The following is a 19,141-nucleotide window of genomic DNA, read 5'->3' as shown; positions in this document are numbered from 1 at the left end:
AGACTTCAGATGAAGGACTCCAGAACATCAAACATGGATGATTATACAAAATGATCATGTTATCATTGCTTTGCATGCACACTACTTTTGCTTAAAAGAAGTAATATCTTAATATCTTAATAAAAGAAGTAATATCTTAATATCTTGTACGTTCTGATATCATCTCATAAAAGAAGACTATTGTGTAATTAAATTACCTTTCAGGGTGCGTTAAAACTTGCACTGGGGCATTATTCCCAATGTACTTGAATGTCACCATGCACATTTTCAGACATTTTTACTGTAGCATTATTAAGTTATGGACCCATGAATTTGATAAATGTGACAATACATTTATAGGAGAAATTGCACTTTTGGCCCAGTTGGAGGCGCTATATCTCAGCTGCCTTTAAGGGTGCGTTCAAAGTTGCACTTGGGCCTTATTCCAAGTACACTTGACTGTCACCATGCACATTTTCAGACATTTTTACTGTAGCATTATTAAGTTATGGACCCATGAATTTGATAAATGTGACAATACATTTATAGGAGAAATTGCACTTTTGGCCCAGTTGGAGGCGCTATATCTCAGCTGCCTTTAAGGGTGCGTTCAAAGTTGCACTTGGGCCTTATTCCAAGTACACTTGACTGTCACCATGCACATTTTCAGACATTTTTACTGTAGCATTTTAAAGTTATGGACCCATGAATTTGACAAATGTGACAAAAGTTTCATGAGAAATTGCACTTTTGGCCCAGTTGGAGGCGCTATATCTCAGCTGCCTTTAAGGGTGCGTTCAAAGTTGCACTTGGGCCTTATTCCAAGTACACTTGACTGTCACCATGCACATTTTCAGACATTTTTACTGTAGCATTATTAAAGTTATGGACCCATGAATTTGATAAATGTGACAATACATTTATAGGAGAAATTGCACTTTTGGCCCAGTTGGAGGCGCTATATCTCAGCTGCCTTTAAGGGTGCGTTCAAAGTTGCACTTGGGCCTTATTCCAAGTACACTTGACTGTCACCATGCACATTTTCAGACATTTTTACTGTAGCATTATTAAGTTATGGACCCATGAATTTGATAAATGTGACAATACATTTATAGGAGAAATTGCACTTTTGGCCCAGTTGGAGGCCGCTATATCTCAGCTGCCTTTAAGGGTGCGTTCAAAGTTGCACTTGGGCCTTATTCCAAGTACACTTGACTGTCACCATGCAAATTTTCAGACATTTTTACTGTAGCATTTCAAAGTTATGGACCCATGAATTTGATAAATGTGACAATACATTTACAGGAGAAATTGCACTTTTGGCCCAGTTGGAGGCGCTATATCTCAGCTGCCTTTAAGGGTGCGTTCAAAGTTGCACTTGGGCCTTATTCCAAGTACACTTGACTGTCACTATGCACATTTTCAGACATTTTTACTATAGCATTTTAAAGTTATGGACCCATGAATTTGACAAATGTGACAATACATTTACAGGAGAAATTGCACTTTTGGCCCAATTGGAGGCCCTATATCTCAGCTGCCTTTAAGGGTGCGTTCAAAGTTGCACTGGGGCCTTATTCCAAGTACACTTGACTGTCTCCATGCACATTTTCAGACATTTTTACTGTAGCATTTTAAAGTTATGGACCCATGAATTTGACAAATGTGACAATACAGTAACAGGACAAATTGCACTTTTGGCCCAGTTGGAGGCGCTATATCTCAGCTGTCTTTATTGGTGCGTTAAAAGTTGCACTGGGGCCTTATTCCAAGTACACTTGACTGTCTCCATGCACATTTTCAGACATTTTTACTGTAGCATTATTAAGTTATGAACTCATGTATTTGACAAATGTGACAAAAGTTTCATGAGAAACAACACATTATCAATTTATATTTTCAAATCCGTTAAAGGATTATTAGGCTGCATAATTTAGGTCAGCCAGGACCGGGAACACTTCCTATAACACCAGATGTACCCGTTACATCTGAAAAAGAATGGCATCTACGCTAATATTAGTCTTTCTGTTTATCCAGAGGTTTACCGTAGTCAACCGGATCCGGGCCGTATCCAGCTGAGACCAAGGACCGGTGCCATGACACGACCACAACGCAGCCCTGAAGTATCAGCAGAGATCGAGTCGACTAGATCATCCATTGTGAAGGCCTCATCGACAGGACAGCCAGTAGCACAGTTCCTCAACAGACCGTCCATACTGGCATGATGAATACGATCCTCAACTGGATGGAACTTAAATAAATACTTTGATTGTTGTGATCCTATCAGACTTATGATAGCAACCTGAATTGTAACAAAGCACTGTTCACCAGAGGAGAACTGGCCCCCCGACTAAGCCTGGTTTCTCCCAAGGTTTTTTTTCTCCATTTTAACACCTATTTGCCACTCGTTTTCAACCTGATGTCACCTGATGGAGTTTGGGTTCCTTGCCGCTGTCGCCTTTGGCTTGCTTAGTTGGGGACACTTGACATTTGATATTCAATATTATTCCTGACATTTATTCAACAGTGCTTCTGATCTGCCTGCATTGACACTATTCTTTAAGAGCTGCTGTGCAGCGAAATTATGTACCAGTTATCAATGTAAAGCTGCTTTGACACAATCTGCATGGTAAAAAGCGCTATATAAATAAAGGTGACTTGACTTGACAGACAAGTTATTTGGGAATAGGGTTCCAGTTCAAATTTGAACACACCCTGAAAGGCAGCTGAGATATAGCTTCTCCAATTGGGCTAATAGTGCAATTTCTCCTGTTACTATTGTCACATTTGTCAAATTCATGGGTCCATAACTTAATAATGCTACAGTAAAAACGTCTGACAATTTGCATGGTGACAGTCAAGTGCACTTGGAATAAGGCCCCAGTGCAACTTTGAACGCACCCATAAAGACAACTGAGATATAGCGCCTCCAATTGAGCCAAAAGTGCAATTTCTCATGAAACTTTTGTCACATTTGTCAAATTCATGGGTCCATAACTTTAAAATGCTACAGTAAAAATGTCTGAAAATGTGCATGGTGACAGTCAAGTGTACTTGGAATAAGGCCCCAGAGCAACTTTTAACGCACCCTTAAAGACAGCTGAGATATAGCGCCTCCAATTGGGCCAAAAGTGCAATTTCTCCTGTTACTGTATTGTCACATTTGTCAAATTCATGGGTCCATAACTTAAAAATGCTACAGTAAAAATGTCTGAAAATGTGCATGGAGACAGTCAAGTGTACTTGGAATAAGGCCCCAGTGCAACTTTGAACGCACCCTTAAAGACAGCTGAGATATAGCGCCTCCAACTGGGCCAAAAGTGCAATTTCTCCTGTAAATGTATTGTCACATTTGTCAAATTCATGGGTTCATAACTTAATAATGCTACAGTAAAAATGTCTGAAAATGTGCATGATGACAGTCAAGTGTACTTGGAATAAGGCCCCAGTGCAACTTTGAACTCACCCTTAAAGCAGCTGAGATATAGCGCCTCCAATTGGGCCAAAAGTGCAATTTCTCATGAAACTTTTGTCACATTTGTCAAATTCATGGGTTCATAACTTTAAAATGCTACAGTAAAAATGTCTGAAAATGTGCATGGAGACAGTCAAGTGCACTTGGAATAAGGCCCCAGAGCAACTTTTAACGCACCCTTAAAGACAGCTGAGATATAGCGCCTCCAATTGGGCCAAAAGTGCAATTTCTCCTGTAAATGTATTTGTCACATTTGTCAAATTCATGGGTCCATAACTTTAAAATGCTACAGTAAAAATGTCTGAAAATGTGCATGGTGACAGTCAAGTGCACTTCGAATAAGGCCCCAGTGCAACTTTTGAACGCACCCTTAAAGGCAGCTGAGATATAGCGCCTCCAATTGGGCCAAAAGTGCAATTTCTCCTGTTACTGTATTGTCACATTTGTCAAATTCATGTCCATAACTTAAAAATGCTACAGTAAAAATGTCTGAAAATGTGCATGGAGACAGTCAAGTGTACTTGGAATAAGGCTTGGAATAAGGCCCAAGTGCAACTTTGAACGCACCCTTAAAGGCAGCTGAGATATAGCGCCTCCAATTGGGCCAAAAGTGCAATTTCTCCTGTTACTGTATTGTCACATTTATCAAATTCATGGGTCCATAACTTAATAATGCTACATAAAAATGTCTGAAAATGTGCATGGTGACATTCAAGTACATTGGGAATAATGCCCCAGTGCAAGTTTTAACGCACACTGAAAGGTAATTTAATTACACAATAGTCTTCTTTTATGAGATGATATCAGAACGTACAAGATATTAAGATATTCTTCTTTTATTAAGATATTAATTACTTCTTTTAAGCAAAAGTATTGCATCAAACATGATAACATGTCATTTTGTAAATCATCATGTTTGATGTTCTGGAGTCCTTCATCTGAAGTCTTTAAAAGGCTGGATCCAACTGGAGCTGGAGCTGGAGCTGATAGTCTCTGTTACCTGTGATATTGAAATCTGTAATATTTGCATGAATAAATTTTTTATTCAATTGATTCATTAATGCATTCAAATGATGACGTGCAAAAAGAATGATGTAATTGTTTTTATATACCTTTGTAATTGTACAGTAATTTTCACAGATATTTCGGTGTTATTTACATTTCAGAATAGTTTATTATTTTTTTCTAAAAATAGACAATATAGCATAAAAAGCGTAAATAAGAGAAAAACCACACGGTCCTTCAAGTTGAGCTGATGACACGTTCAATAAACAAAGAATACTATAATTATATTTTAAGTGCCTTTATATTTTTGCAGCATATTTTCGCTGATATATCAGTGCTATTTGCATTTCAAAATAGTTTATTTTCCTTTAATTCTGAAAATAGACACAAAAAGCAGAAAACAGAAAAACCGCACTGTCCCTAAACTGAGCGTGAATAAGAAGCTACAAACGCGGAAGCGTCGCGTTTTTTAAGGTGGACCGGATAGCGTCAATAAGAAGCTGCGAATAAGAAGCTGGATTCAGCCTCCTCACCTTTTAAGAGATTAAAGGGAAAAAAATCTATGGTTTTCATACCCAAATAACTCTGATTGCATCATGCATATTTGTTTAATGGTGAGTTTACATGTTTTAAACTTTGTTTAATTAGTGAAACGGCACAGTAAAGTTCATTGGGAGGTGCATTCGTTTCATCTGCACGTCAGTTCCAATCTGCATAATATTTCAAAAATTATGAAAAGGCATAAACAGTCGTATTTAAATGTTTTTTAAAAGCTCTCAGATTATAATGACATATTTCAGTGAATAGACTATTTACAGCAAACAAACTCCTGCATCTAGAGGGAATCTCCGGTAATCGACACCAGTACAGGGTATGAAGCCTTTTGGCACTGTAATGGAAATGGTTTTGCCACTAGAAGGCGTATTAGGCTACACCATGAAGTATAAGCACACAAGAATCTATTCCCGAATGAATGACTCTTATGAGCTGGTGCCTATAGTGAATCAAAAACATACCACGCGACAGGCGGTGTAATCTGAAATTCTGAACAAATGACACTGTCAGCAGGTTCTTTTAGTGAATCAGTCGGAGTTGAAGTTCTGAAATTCTTGAAATTCTTAGATTAAGCCAGGAGTAGGCCTTAGTTCAATTAGGATATTTAAGTAGCTTTTATAATATACCTTAGGAAAAAAACATTACTGGTGTGTATCTTGAGACAATATATATTTTTTTTTTTTACGTGTACGCTAGTGTAAGCTCACTGGCGAATGCACAGCCTTGCAAAGTATAGTTCATTTGACTCGTATGTGTACACAGGCGTTCGACGCATGCGCAGTTTTGAGCAATCTCTCGCCACGAGTTACAACACATGTAAACATCTTTGTATTCTTTCATGCTAGAGTTTGTTAGAGTTTCCATTGTCCCTGTAGCTTGCAGCATGCATTCTGTTCTGTTAAATGCAGTTTTTCTTTGACTACTTTGTGAATTGACGCCCCCAGGCACGGTTGCCACCTTGTGGATAAAGTAACTACTGCAAAAAATAAATAAATGCGCATGTGCGAAAATCTGGTGGTGTGTGTACAGTATGCGCGTACTCTTCTGATGACAAAATTCACGTCGTGAGTGTGAGTCGGCGGCAAGCTCCGGCATAAATAAGAAAAATGATGCGTGGACCAAGGTGTCTGTCATTGTTTGCATGCTATGTCTGAAATTGCATATGTGTATGCTATACATTTACTATGTAAATATATATTATTAGGCTACTATAACTATACTTTTTACGTGCAGGTCGCACGCAGGGTTGCCAGGTTTTCACAACAAAACCCGCCCAATTGCATTTCAGGGGGGTCCCACGTTAATAATCATGTCCCGGGTGTTAAATTCACATTTTTGGCGGGGCTCCCCTAGTAAAATTCGCATTCCAGGGAATAAATATCACGTTATTTTGGGTCCATTCAACCCGCGGACATGAAAAACAACCCACGGCAACAGTGTAAAAGTAGCCCAATTCTTCGGGAAAACCACAGACATGGCAACACTGGTCGCATATGCGCATTTGATTTTTTTGCAATAATTAGTTTATCCACAAGGTGGCAAATGTGCCCTGGGGGTGTCAATTCACAAGGTAGTCAAAGAAAGATTGCATAAACAGAACAGACCGGAACACATGCAAGCTACAGCGACAATGGAGGCCTACATAGACGCGAGATTGTGTGAAGAGGTTAGAAAGTACCCCCATTTGTACAACTCTAGCATGAAAGAATACAAAGATGTTTACATGGGTTGGCGAGAGATTGCTCAAAACTGCCGTGTCGAACGCCTGTGTATGTGAGTCAAATGAAGTATACTTTCCAAGGCTGCGCGCGTATACTAGCGTACGCGTAAAAAAATGAAGTATACCCAGGGCTTTAAAGGATTAGTTCACTTTCAAATTAAAATTTCCTGATAATTTACTCACCCCCATGTCATCCAAGATGTTCATGTCTTTCTTTCTTCAGTCGAAAAGAAATGAAGTTTTTTGATAAAAACATTCCAGGATTTTTCTCCTTATAGTGGACTTCAATGGCATCCAAACGGTTGAAGGTCAAAATTACAGTTTCAGTGCAGCTTCAAAGGGCTTTAAACGATCCCAGACGAGGAATAACGTTCTTATCTAGAGAAACCATCGCTCATTTTCTAAAAATGTTTTTAAAATTATATACGTTTTAACCATAAATGCTCATCTTGAACTAGCTTGAACTAGGGCAGTAATACACTTAGCAGTGTCTACACTGCTGGAATTCAAATAGAGAAGAAGAAGAAGAGAGCTAGTTCAAGATGAGCATTTATGGTTAAAACGTATATATATATATATATATATATATATATATATATATATACAGTACAGTCCAAAAGTTTGGAATCACTAAGATTTTTAATGTTTTTAAAAGAAGTTTCGTCTGCTCACCAAGGCTACATTTATTTAATTAAAAATACAGTAAAAAATAGTAATATTGTGAAATATTATTACAATTTAAAATAACTGTTTTCTATTTGAATATATTTCACAAAGTAATTTATTCCTGTGATGCAAAGCTGAATTTTCAGCATCATTACTCCAGTCTTCAGTGTCACATGATCCTTCAGAAATCATTCTAATATGCTGATCTGCTGCTCAAGAAACATTTAATGTGTACAATTGTACAAAATATTTGTGTACAATATTTTTTTTCAGGATTATTTGATGAATAGAAAGTTCAAAAGAACAGTGTTTATCTGAAATCTAATCTTTTGTAACATTATAAATGTCTTTACTGCCACTTTTGATTGATTTAATGCATCCTTGCTGAATAAAAGTATTCATTTCTTTAATTTCTTTTCAAAAAAATAAAAATAAAAATTCTTACCGACCCCAAACTTTTGAACGGTAGTGTATAATGCTACAGAAGCTTTGTATTTCAGATAAATGCTGTTCTTTTGAACTTTCTATTCATCAAGGAATCCTGAAAAAAAAAGTACACAATGTTTTCAACATTGAAAATAATCATAAATGTTTACTGAGCAGCAAATCAGCATATTAGAATGATTTCTGAAGGATCATGTGACACTGAAGACTGGAGTAACAATGCTGAAAATTCAGCTTTGCATCACAGGAATAAATTACTTTGTCAAATATATTTAAATAGTACACAGTTATTTTAAATTGTAATAATATTTCACAATATTACTGTTTTTTACTGTATTTTTAATTAAATAAATGTAACCTTGGTGAGCAGACAAAACTTCTTTTAAAAACATTAAAAATCTTAGTGGTTCCAAACTTTTGGACTGTACTGTGTATATATATATATATATATATATATATATATATATATATATATATATATATATATATTTTTTTTTTTTTTATTTTTTTTTTTTTAAGAAAATGAGCGATGGTTTCTCTAGATAAGACCCTTATTCCTCGTCTGGGATCGCTGTAAACTGTAATTTTGACCATTTGGGCTCCATTGAAGTCCACTATAAGGAGAATAATCCTGGAATGTTTTCATCAAAAACCTTAATTTATTTTCCACTGAAGAAAGAAAGACATGAACATCTTGGATGACATGGGGGTGAGCAAATTATCAGGAAATTTTAATTTGAAAGTGAACTAATCCTTTAAGCCTGGGCATTGGTGAATTATTCTGATTTCTGACATTACTTTCTTCTGACTTGAAATGAACCAATAACTGTTAGGTCTAATGTTAATAATGTGCAAATACTATATATAAGGACTTAATTTATCCCGCATCTAAAAAGTATGTAGTCATTTTAAATAATTTTCTGATTTGTTATATCCATTTTATTGAAATTTTAAATAAAAATCGCATTTCCTATTTGCCAAATATTTCTATCTTTAAAAGGAATCAGAATCTTCACGAATCGAATCTTCTCAATCTCCACCCTCTTCGAATTGTGTGTGGTATAATCGGAATGCTACCGGACGCTCCCATCCAACCAATAAGATCCCATTAGAACATATTTCCACAATACTCCAACATTAATCATATCGCAGATATTCAATATTTGCACCTTCTCTAAACAATCAAGACAAACACTTTTCTGATACTAACAGTTGCTAATAATGTGTAATGTGTGTGTTGGAAATCCCCCTCATCTCCCCCTCCACATTCCGCTGTTTGGATCATTCCGTCTCGAGGCCTGCGCGAGAGAAGGGAGTGTTTCCCGTCAGACACAGAAGTTCTAGTAGTCAGATTATTTTGGTCAGAACTTTACTAACGTTAGTTATATTTCAGACAGGCCGATTGGACCACTGGGGTCAACACTAATTTAGTCCAAGTAATAAGTCCAGTTTTCTAACTCAGGTTGTTGTTGTTTTTCTCGCCAGTCGACAGCGGGCTAGCCTCGTTAGCTAAGTTAGCTCGCTAGCCGGAGAGTTCATAATGCCTACGCTGCGGGACAGCACCATGTCCCACCCCGGAGAAAACCCGCACCAGGTCCGGGTAAAAGCTTACTACAGAGGGTAAGTAGTCTGTGAGACTCTGAGCTGTATTTTTAGATGCTTCGATACACTTATACTCTTATTTTGACCTCTTAATAGAACAGTTTCGGGATATACACAACTAAATAATTAGCCTGCTAACTGGCAGTATTAGCTAAGCCCAAACAAAACTCTTGATGAAGTTGTCAAGTGACACCAACTGCAATAAAACAGCTGTTTAGTCATTTCTTTATCTACAGCTGTTGTAGTCGTTCACATAATAGTATACAAAAACAAAGTGATTATATGTTTGTGTGTTGTTTGTCAGTTAATGGCTTGTGATGTGTTGTTTTCATCTGAGAGCTGTGTCTGTCATGGAGCTGGGTATATCTATTAAAACATTTGAGATGTGTCACATATAGGTGGTTTTATATGATGGTAGGATATAAGGGAAAGCAAGTCACAGATACCTGTAATAAAATTAAATGATATTCAAACAGTGTATTCATTTGTCATGAACACAAAATGTAGATCATGATGTTATTTATTTAACCCTCTGTGGTCTGAGGATTTTTAGGGTCCTGGATAAGTTTGACATGCCCTGACATTTTTATTGTTTATAAACATATTAATGACAAAAGTGCCATTACACTGTATTCAGCATGAACTAGGCTACCATAATATGTGAGGAACATGTGTGTACATGTTTGTATTTTTGAAGGAATAACGTTTATGCGTGGTTATTGGAAAAACAAAAAACTTAATTCACAGAAATAAGGCCACAAAACTAATGTTATATATGTGTTCACAAGACTTCTGTGTATTGGAGGTTGTAAACTAGATTTTTTGCTTCAAAAGTATGTAAAAATTATCCTGCCTACTCGTTCATATAAAACACTATATTAATTTAAATTTTGCAAGACACTTTTTTATCAAGAAACAGTATGCGTGGAGGTGTGAATCTTTCTAAATGAGAACATTAGTGAATTGTTAGCAAAATGGGAAGTTAAACAACCTGTAAATGTGTTTATTCCTCTTACTGTTTAGGGAAACAATTCTTGGGTTGCTATATATTACTTTTAATGTGAATAAATAAGCACAGTGATGTCACAGTGGTTTCAATCAGAGCTCTGTTCCATTCATGATGACGCTTTACGCTTGTCATGCACTTGAAAAACTCGTACAGCAAGTATCTTTTGCCAGACCTGTTGGAGACTGATTCCTACTTACACTCCCCAAGAGAGCTATTGTGTGTGTGCAGCTGTCAGGATGATTCAATCAGTTTCTGTTCCAGCTGAATTTGTTGATAATAGTTATTATTATCTTCATCGTTGTAGGGGACTGACAGGTCCTCCGTCATTAGTCTCTATGAATTGGCCTCAGTGATGCAAAAATCTTCAAAGAAACCTATCATCCCACAGTAGGGTTGTGGCGATAGATGATAGTATTGTGTATCACTGATGCCTTTGATGATATTAAGATGATAAATGTCTTTATTATTATTATTATTATCAGGTTAGTATGATCAAATTCAAAGCGACACACTTCATTACAACATCACAACTTCATCCCACATCAAAATTGAATCGCAGGGTGATCAAGATTTACAAATTGTCAAGAATGCTTGTTTAAAAGAGATGCATCATTCTTTTACAGTTGTTGTTTAAAAGGTTAGTGACATGACATTTTTCTTCAACTCCATCTTTGCTTCCAAAATGATAGAACAACATTCTCATTTCCAATGATAATAAAAATTTCATTTATTTTATCAAGTGAATAAATAAATGATCAAATAAGTAAACTCTCACACCCCAACACGCAATAATACTGACTATTGTGACTAAAGCCTGGTATATACTCGCCACGTTTGCACGAGCGCGAAGGTGCACGTGTCAAAAATGACGTCATCGTGTGTGGGCAGTTGTGCGCGTTGAGTGCGTGAGACCCCATTTTGGGTGTGCACGGCATTTTTTGTAACTTTGAGTGCGACTACACTTCCGAAGATGCGTGACTTCGAGGCAATTCTGGCCGAGCAGGTACATCTGTACTGGCATACAAACGAGCCTACGATTGCGGAAATAAGCATTTTTAATGAAAATAAAGGTCCATGTTTAATAAAAATGTTCATGAAATTAAATGAAAATGTTTGGTGAAATTAGAAAATAGATAGTAGTAGATTAATTTAGTTTTATACAAATGTTCTCATAAGCATATTTTGATCTAATGTCATAAGTAATAATCTCAAGATTTACTGGGTTTACATTGTTTTGTAGTGTGGATTTGGTGAAGTGTAATACAAACAAACATAATCACGTGTGTATCTTACTTCTCACCGTTGCTTCCTTATCGTTTAAAGGACAATTAAGCCGGGTTTCCACCACAGGAACTTTCCCCAGGAACTAGGGACTTTGGGGTGGTACTCTGTGTGTTTCGACCGTGGGAACCAGGGTCTAAATGAAGTTCCAGGTTAAATTTTCCCCCTCAGAAAGTCCCTGCTCACGAGGTAGTACTTTTTCAAAGTTCAGGAACTTTCGGGGGTGGGACTTGGAAGCTGAACATCCTGATTGGTTGAGTTAATGCAGCATTTTGATTGGTGACTCCACGCAGCATTTTATTTCAGCCACCATTTTTAAAAGTCTTTTGCTGTGCCTACAGTAATAGTTGCTATTCAAATCAACAATAAAGTGTGAATTACGCTTATATGCGGAGGATGAAATCCAGCGGGAACTGGAAAGTCGCGTGCAGTCCTACGTCACTGGACTAATTTGCCTAATCTTTACGGGACTTTAGACCACGATGGAAACACAGACAGCAACAGGTCTGGGGGAAAAAAAGTTCCTGGGACAAATTGTTCTGGGTAATTTCGGTGGAAACGTGGTTTGAATCGCCCCCTGTCATTTCAAAGAATTGAACAGCAGTGAGCACATCAAGTATAAACGACTCGTCTGTTTAGTGAGAAGCGCGGATGCTCACAGTGTGGAGCCTGGCGAAAGTATAAACAAGGCTTAAGGAGCATATCTCCCAACGCTATCCCACAGTACGATCCTTTGTTTTTGAAAGCTCAGTTTCTGATTTTATTTTGTTTTTTAAGAAAAGCTCTAATTGAGAGAGCATGAATTGATGGCCTGTACTGTATAAAAATAGTAGCACAGAATTCCTGGGTGTGAAACCCACCATTTGTCCCTGTATGTGTGCTCCCTGAGGTTTCTGTTGTTTTTCAGCAGGTCATTTTAGCCAATCTTTGAACCAGTTTCAACCCCCTTATTCTATATAAACTTCTATTGTGGCTGTGATGGACCCAATCAGAGGTTGTTTCTTTTGGTGTGTGGAGGCCTTAATGGCAGGTTTCTGCCTGAATGCAGCTCAGTCTTGAATAGAGTGAAGGACATGTTACTCTCTGCACCTTTTATGTTCTGTATGAAACCTCCTGAAGCCTGGTGAAGATAAAATTCACAGTCTTTATCCTCCTTCTCCTCTTTCACTGCTCTCTCTGCTCTCTTTGATCCACTTATTGCTCTCTTTCTGGCACCCATCCATTTTTTATTCTGTCATGTATTGTATGACTGTAATAATTCTTTTAGAGGATCTGACCTAGGGCTGTTCAACGATAATCGTGATTATCGTGTACAAAATAAGAGTCTGTGTTTACGAAATATGTGTGTTTGTTCTGTTTATAATTATTATGTATATATAAACACACATTCATGTATATATTTAAGAAAAATATCTTATTTCTATAAAAATATTTATATTTATATATAATATAAATCTATAAAAATATAAATATATAATTAAACATACATGCATATATTTTAGGGATGCACCGATACCATTTTTTTAAGGACCGAGTACGAGTACCGATACTTTTCTTTTAGTACTCGCCGATACCGATGCCTATTTGGTGATGTTGCAGTTTTCCAAGCACAACACAGTGACACTAATGAATAAAGGACAGCTTCTTTATTATTACTCTGATGAAAAGAGTAATAATTTTTATGTGCTTGTCACAAACTTAAAGAACAAAAATTTCACAGTGTCCAATAACCTTCAAAAGGCATAATTACCCATATATATAATTGTTGTTATATAAAAAGAAATTTACAAACAAATTACAAACAATACAACAAATACTATAGAGATACAAATTAAAGGGTTAGTTCGCCCAAAAATGAAAATTCTGTCATTTATTACTCACCCTCATGCCGTTCCACACCCGTAAGACCTTCATTAATCTTCGGAACACAAATTAAGATATTTTAGTTGAAATCCGATGGCTCCGTGAGGCCTCCATAGGGAGCAATGACATTTCCTCTCTCAAGATCCATAAAGGTACTAATATTAATTATAATATTAATATTATAAAGCGACGAGAATATTTTTGGAGCGCCAAAAAAAACAAAATAACAACTTATTTAGTGATGGCCGATTTCAAAACACTTCTTCAGGAAGCATTGGAGCACAGATGAATCAGTGTGTCGAATCAGCTGTTCGGAGCGCCAAAGTCACGTGATTTCAGCAGTTGGCAGTTTGACATGCGATCCGAATCATGATTCGACACACTGATTCATTTATGCTTAGTTGCATCATGAAGCAGTGTTTTGAAATCGGCCATCACTAAATAAGTCGTTATTTTGTTTTTTTTGGCGCTCCAAAAATATTCTCGTCGCTTTATAATATTAATATTGAACCACTGTACTCACATGAACTGATTTAAATATGTTTTTAGTACCTTTATAGATCTTGAGAGAGGAGATGTCATTGCTCCCTATGGAGGCCTCACGGAGCCATCAGATTTCAATTAAAATATTTTAATTTGTATTCCGAAGATTAACGAAGGTCTTACGGGTGTGGAACGGCATGAGGGTAACTAATTAATGATAGAATTTTCATTTTTGGGTGAACTAACTAGCCTGGATGCCAGCCGAACTTAGCCCCGCCCACAACATTTTGAGGTCGGGGAGTTCGGTCTGGACTCGATCCGTAGAGGAGTAATTATGCCCGAACAGAAACTGTTCGGACCAATCACATTGTCAGGGCGATGATTGACAGATTATCACCAGAAACGTAATCAGCCACGTCATCAAAGAGCGCTTGGGGAGTTTGATTGACAAGCGATCTAACCAATCAGAACGCCGCATCCGCTATTTTGTCCGACAAAGCAGTCAGGAGTTAGAAGATTAACCTCGGTGGAGTTAAACTTGAAAAATTGTGCATATTGACGTCTTTCCGCGTTTGAAACAACATTCATTCTCATGTTCATTCATGTTTATTTGATGCTATAAATGGACTAGTAGGAAGAGATGATCGGTTCACGAGCCTCTTGAGCTGAGGCGCTACAGCAATCTGTCACGATCATGGTCACAACCCATTAAAGAGCCACAAAACAGTTTTTATTGTTTGAATTTTTTTAATAACTACACAGTTTGAAAGCTGGGACTTTGTTTAATATCATAAGTAACCTGCTCTGTCTCGTCTGTCGATGTGTTGTCAGTTTCCTCTTGCTCCGCGATGTATTTTCCACTCTGTGTGGCGTGACAGCGCCACGGCTTAACTAAGGGGGGCGAGTCTTTGCGAAAGGTCAATTAGTTTACAACAATGATGGCTGTTGAAGAACTGAGATGTGTAGATTCCGCCATCGCGTCCGTTATAAGATATCGACAGCGCATTAATTTTAAAAAAGGAACAGAGGACCGCGATCAAGGCATTTGTCGATGGGAAAGATGTCTTTGCCGTCCTTCCTACGGGATTCGGCAAAAGTTTGATTTATCAGCTGGCCCCGATGGTCGCTAAGAAGAGTTCTGTTGACAACTATGCGTCGCTCAACATACGTCATTTACTCTGTAGCTCTGATTGGTTGTAGGTCTATCCAATTGAGGTCTTTCCTGGATCGGTTGAAATACGCCCCCATAATCAAAGCCCAATGGAGCAGTATCAGACTCATATTCGAACTAGAATTGAGTATGACCATGTCAGGCTATGAACTAACCCTTTAAATAAACTAGTTTTTCAGATACAGTAGTTTTATTTAGCATGTATACATTTATTTAACGTATTTTGACAAATTCTGACAAATATAGGCTACGGTCCCTTTAAGACAGAATCCATGGATACTGACACACATCCTGTTTTCACCCAAATGTTTACGTCTACTTAAGCCATAACCGACTGTATTTATGTTACTCCACACGATGACAACTACGTGTGCATTTGACCATTCAGGCGGAAGGAGAACTGATCGTGCGCTGTCTGAGAGAACTGGGATCGCGCGCAAGAAAGAGAGAGTGTGTGCGAGAGAGCGTGCTTCTGGTCTGTGTCATTCAGCGCGATTCCGCCTATCCCGCCTTCACGAATTGATAACGAATTGTGAATGAAAGCATGCAGTTCGCAATGTGTGTGTTGTCATCATTTTGAAGTATTCCCACACCTCTGAGGCTGACATTGTTTCTGCTGCTGCCGCCGGAGTCTCTGTGCACGGAAAATTCTGTCAGTTACGTCACGTGAGGTATCGGGGGTATTTTTACGAGTATGAATACAAGTACATGAGCTTGGTATCGGCCCGATATCGGTATCGGTGCATCCCTAATATATTTCTTAAATATATACATGTATGTGTGTGTATTTACATATAATACTTATACACAGAACAAACACACACATATTACTTAAACACACTCTTATTTTGTACATGATAAACATGATTATCTTTGAACAGCCCTGACCTATATTGCAACTCTAATCTGAAAATTTTTTTTTATGCATGTTGAATACAGAAGTGATGTCACGTTTGTGCATTTGGGCATCATATAAGAGTCCTGCTTAGCTCTGCCTATTTGTCATGGTCATCTTCTCTTATATCGAAATCCCCCAACAATTCTCTTAATTTCTTGTTATAGACTTGTAAATTTTGAAATGTTGGTAACCAAAATTTTTTTTGTGACCATTAAAAAACACATGCACGCAAACAGGGAAAATATTTTCTTTTATATCTTTTTTTTTTTCCCCCTTTTTTTTCTTACACAGACAAAAGGTAGTCATACAGGTTTGAAACGACAGTAAATGATGACCGTTCCCCTTGACTTTTAGTATATGTTAGCTTGTTTACACCTTTATGTATTTGTATATTTAAGAGCAGGAATGAGTATGTGTTCAGTATGCTGTTGTAAAGGGAGTGTGAGCTGATCCATGTATGCCCTATGGAGGAATGTGGCTTCACCGCTTCCTTTCAATGATGCTGAGCTCCTGCGGGGTGCATCTGTTCACTAAGAGAGGGGTACAGATCCATCTTCCTTGCATTGTCAATTATGTGCCAGAATAATGTTATATCATTTGCAAGAGGCAACAGTAAGAGGAAGTTTATCCATCTGTAAATATTACCTAAAGCACAGTTCACTGATGCAGAGCGTTCATTATGTCAGAGATATGCATCACAGGAAGAACAGAGCTGCCCTTTAACTAACATACAGTAGCTTCATCATAATGACCCTGGATCAGATAAAATCAGCCTTGTGATTTTTCTTTGTCATAAGGTGTGTGTGTGTGTGTGTGTGTACATTCCCACTAGTTTCAGTGGCATGTGTGGGTCAGTGCGCTGGCTCGCAGACAGGAAGTACTCCCCTGCTGTCAATAATTAACCAAAACAGTGTGAACACAGTAGAAAACAAAGGGAAAGAAGCTGCTGGGTTCCTCCTACTATGGGAATGTGCTAGTAAAACAACACACTGCTTCCCAGAAACTCAATGTATGATAGTCCTGCTGCATGGTATTCATACTTTTGGTGAAGGCTGATGGCATTTTAAATGCATTTCCATAATTACCAAGCTCAAGGATACAGAATGGCTTCACAAATTTATGATCAGCTTTTAAGGGCACCTATGATTTTTGAACATATTTTGTGTCCGCTGTGTGTGTGCGCACAACCAGAATCCACCCACTTCCTTTTTTTCCCCCTCTTTTCCCCTTTTTTCCCCCCTATAGATCAGAAAGAGTGTCTACAAATTAATTGTTCATGTATTCAGCAAGGGCTGCCCTCAATAGTCGACTAAAATTTTATTAGTTAGTTAGTCGCAGAAAAAAAAAACTTTGGTGAAGTCACGTGAGGGTCAGGTCCTTGTAATAATTACAGTGTGTCGGGCAGGAAATCCAAACGTTCGACCATCAAAATATGTCTTATCATTTGAAACATAAGTAGTAACAACTTTACATGGCTGCTCGCTCTATCGTTAACCTAGATAAAGTGCGCTGTTATTAGGCACATATCCAAGTGTTTGTGCCAAGTGTGGAAGCTAAAGTATAACACTCTTACTGCGTGACATGGAGGAGCTGGCATGATCACTTGCATTTTTTCCTGATAATAGCGGAAACAACTTAAAATACTCTGTCATTTTTGGTCATACAGATAAGAGTAATACATAATTCAAAACTGTAGGGTCTACTTTATTTAACCTCACAATGCAAGAAAATCTTGTGTCTTTGTAAAACGAAGAAAACACACAGGATGTGCTTTCTGCCGTCTCGATCTCTGTGAACTGGAGTGCGTCACAAAAATGAACCGAAACTTAGATTATAGGCTTGTTTTTGCTTTTATTTATAGCATGGTATAATAAATGATCTGTGGGGTGAACTATGTATTTTGAGCTGAACTGAGAACACATTCTGGGGACACCTGAGAATTATTTTACATTGTAGAGCTGCACGATTAATCAAGTCAGCAAGTCATTGAATCGTTCACTCAAGAGATTCGTTCAAAACGATAATTCATCCAGTAATAAAACAAGTGAAGTCTTTATGAGTGAGTCATTGAATCATTCATTCAAACCAGTTTTTAAAAATAAATAAATAATTCTAATTAATTAAATATTTTTAAATAGACTGCAGCAATTAACATTTTGTCAGAACCTGTGCTAAATTACGTTACTTTGTTTAGTTGTCTATTCGGAATCCTAAGAGAATCGTCATCTCTATATTAAACACTTGATTCTCAATCGTGCAGCTCTATTACATTATGTATAAGGGGCACAATAGCTCACCTTTAATAAAATAGATAATATTCTTTGAATTAACTGTTAATAAATAAACCAGTACTGAATGTCACCTTTTTCTCTTCTAGGGACATCATGATCACACATTTCGAGCCCTCCATCTCCTACGAGGGGTTGTGCAGTGAGGTGCGGGACATGTGCTCCATGGACAATGACCAGCTCTTCACCATGAAATGGATTGATGAAGAAGGTTTGTCATTTCATTTGTGTTTGTCTCTCTGGCCTTATTTACAGCTGGTATCAACATCTGTCCAAGGTGATGCGATCACAAGCAGTCAGCCGAGACTGATTGCCATTTACACCAGGTATTAACATGAGTCTCCTGTGACCTCTTGTGATCAGACTTCATTGAGCAGAGGCTGTCTGATTTCATAACTAAACACAAGACTTGCCAAACCAGTCAGTGCGTTTACAAGCAGTTTTAATTCAATAATTTTTAATTCATTTAATTTCTGCCCATTACCTTTATTTCACTCAATGTTAAATTAGTTTTTTTCTTGAGTTGTTGTTATTGCATTGACTCCATGGACAATGACCAGCTCTTGAGCATGAAATGGATTGATGAGTAAGGTTTTAAAATATATTAAGTAGAAAAAATTTTTTTAAATTGTAATATTCAATATCACATTTTTACTGTATTCATTTTAAATTAATGCAGCTTTGATGAGACTTGTTTGTAAA

At 37.4% G+C, this 19,141-nt stretch overlaps 1 protein-coding gene across 2 annotated transcripts in view; it reads left to right on the top strand.

The window, feature by feature from the left end:
• The first annotated feature begins 8,998 nt into the window (after positions 1-8,998).
• Positions 8,999-19,141, top strand: part of prkci (protein kinase C, iota) — a 37,437-nt gene continuing 27,294 nt past the window's right edge. The window contains exons 1-3 of one of the 2 annotated variants that reach the window (XM_048162649.1): positions 8,999-9,204; positions 9,330-9,464; positions 18,529-18,650. In XM_048162649.1, the coding sequence (XP_048018606.1) occupies positions 9,385-9,464; positions 18,529-18,650 (202 nt within the window). In that variant the 5' untranslated portion in view covers positions 8,999-9,204; positions 9,330-9,384. Of the gene's footprint in view, positions 9,465-18,528; positions 18,651-19,141 lie in introns of both variants that reach the window. The other variant, XM_048162648.1, reaches the window with a different exon arrangement.

The sequence above is a fragment of the Megalobrama amblycephala genome, linkage group LG17, assembly GCF_018812025.1.
Source record: "Megalobrama amblycephala isolate DHTTF-2021 linkage group LG17, ASM1881202v1, whole genome shotgun sequence".
Taxonomy (NCBI): Eukaryota; Metazoa; Chordata; class Actinopteri; order Cypriniformes; family Xenocyprididae; genus Megalobrama; species Megalobrama amblycephala.
This window is presented reverse-complemented; position numbering and strand designations above follow the sequence as displayed.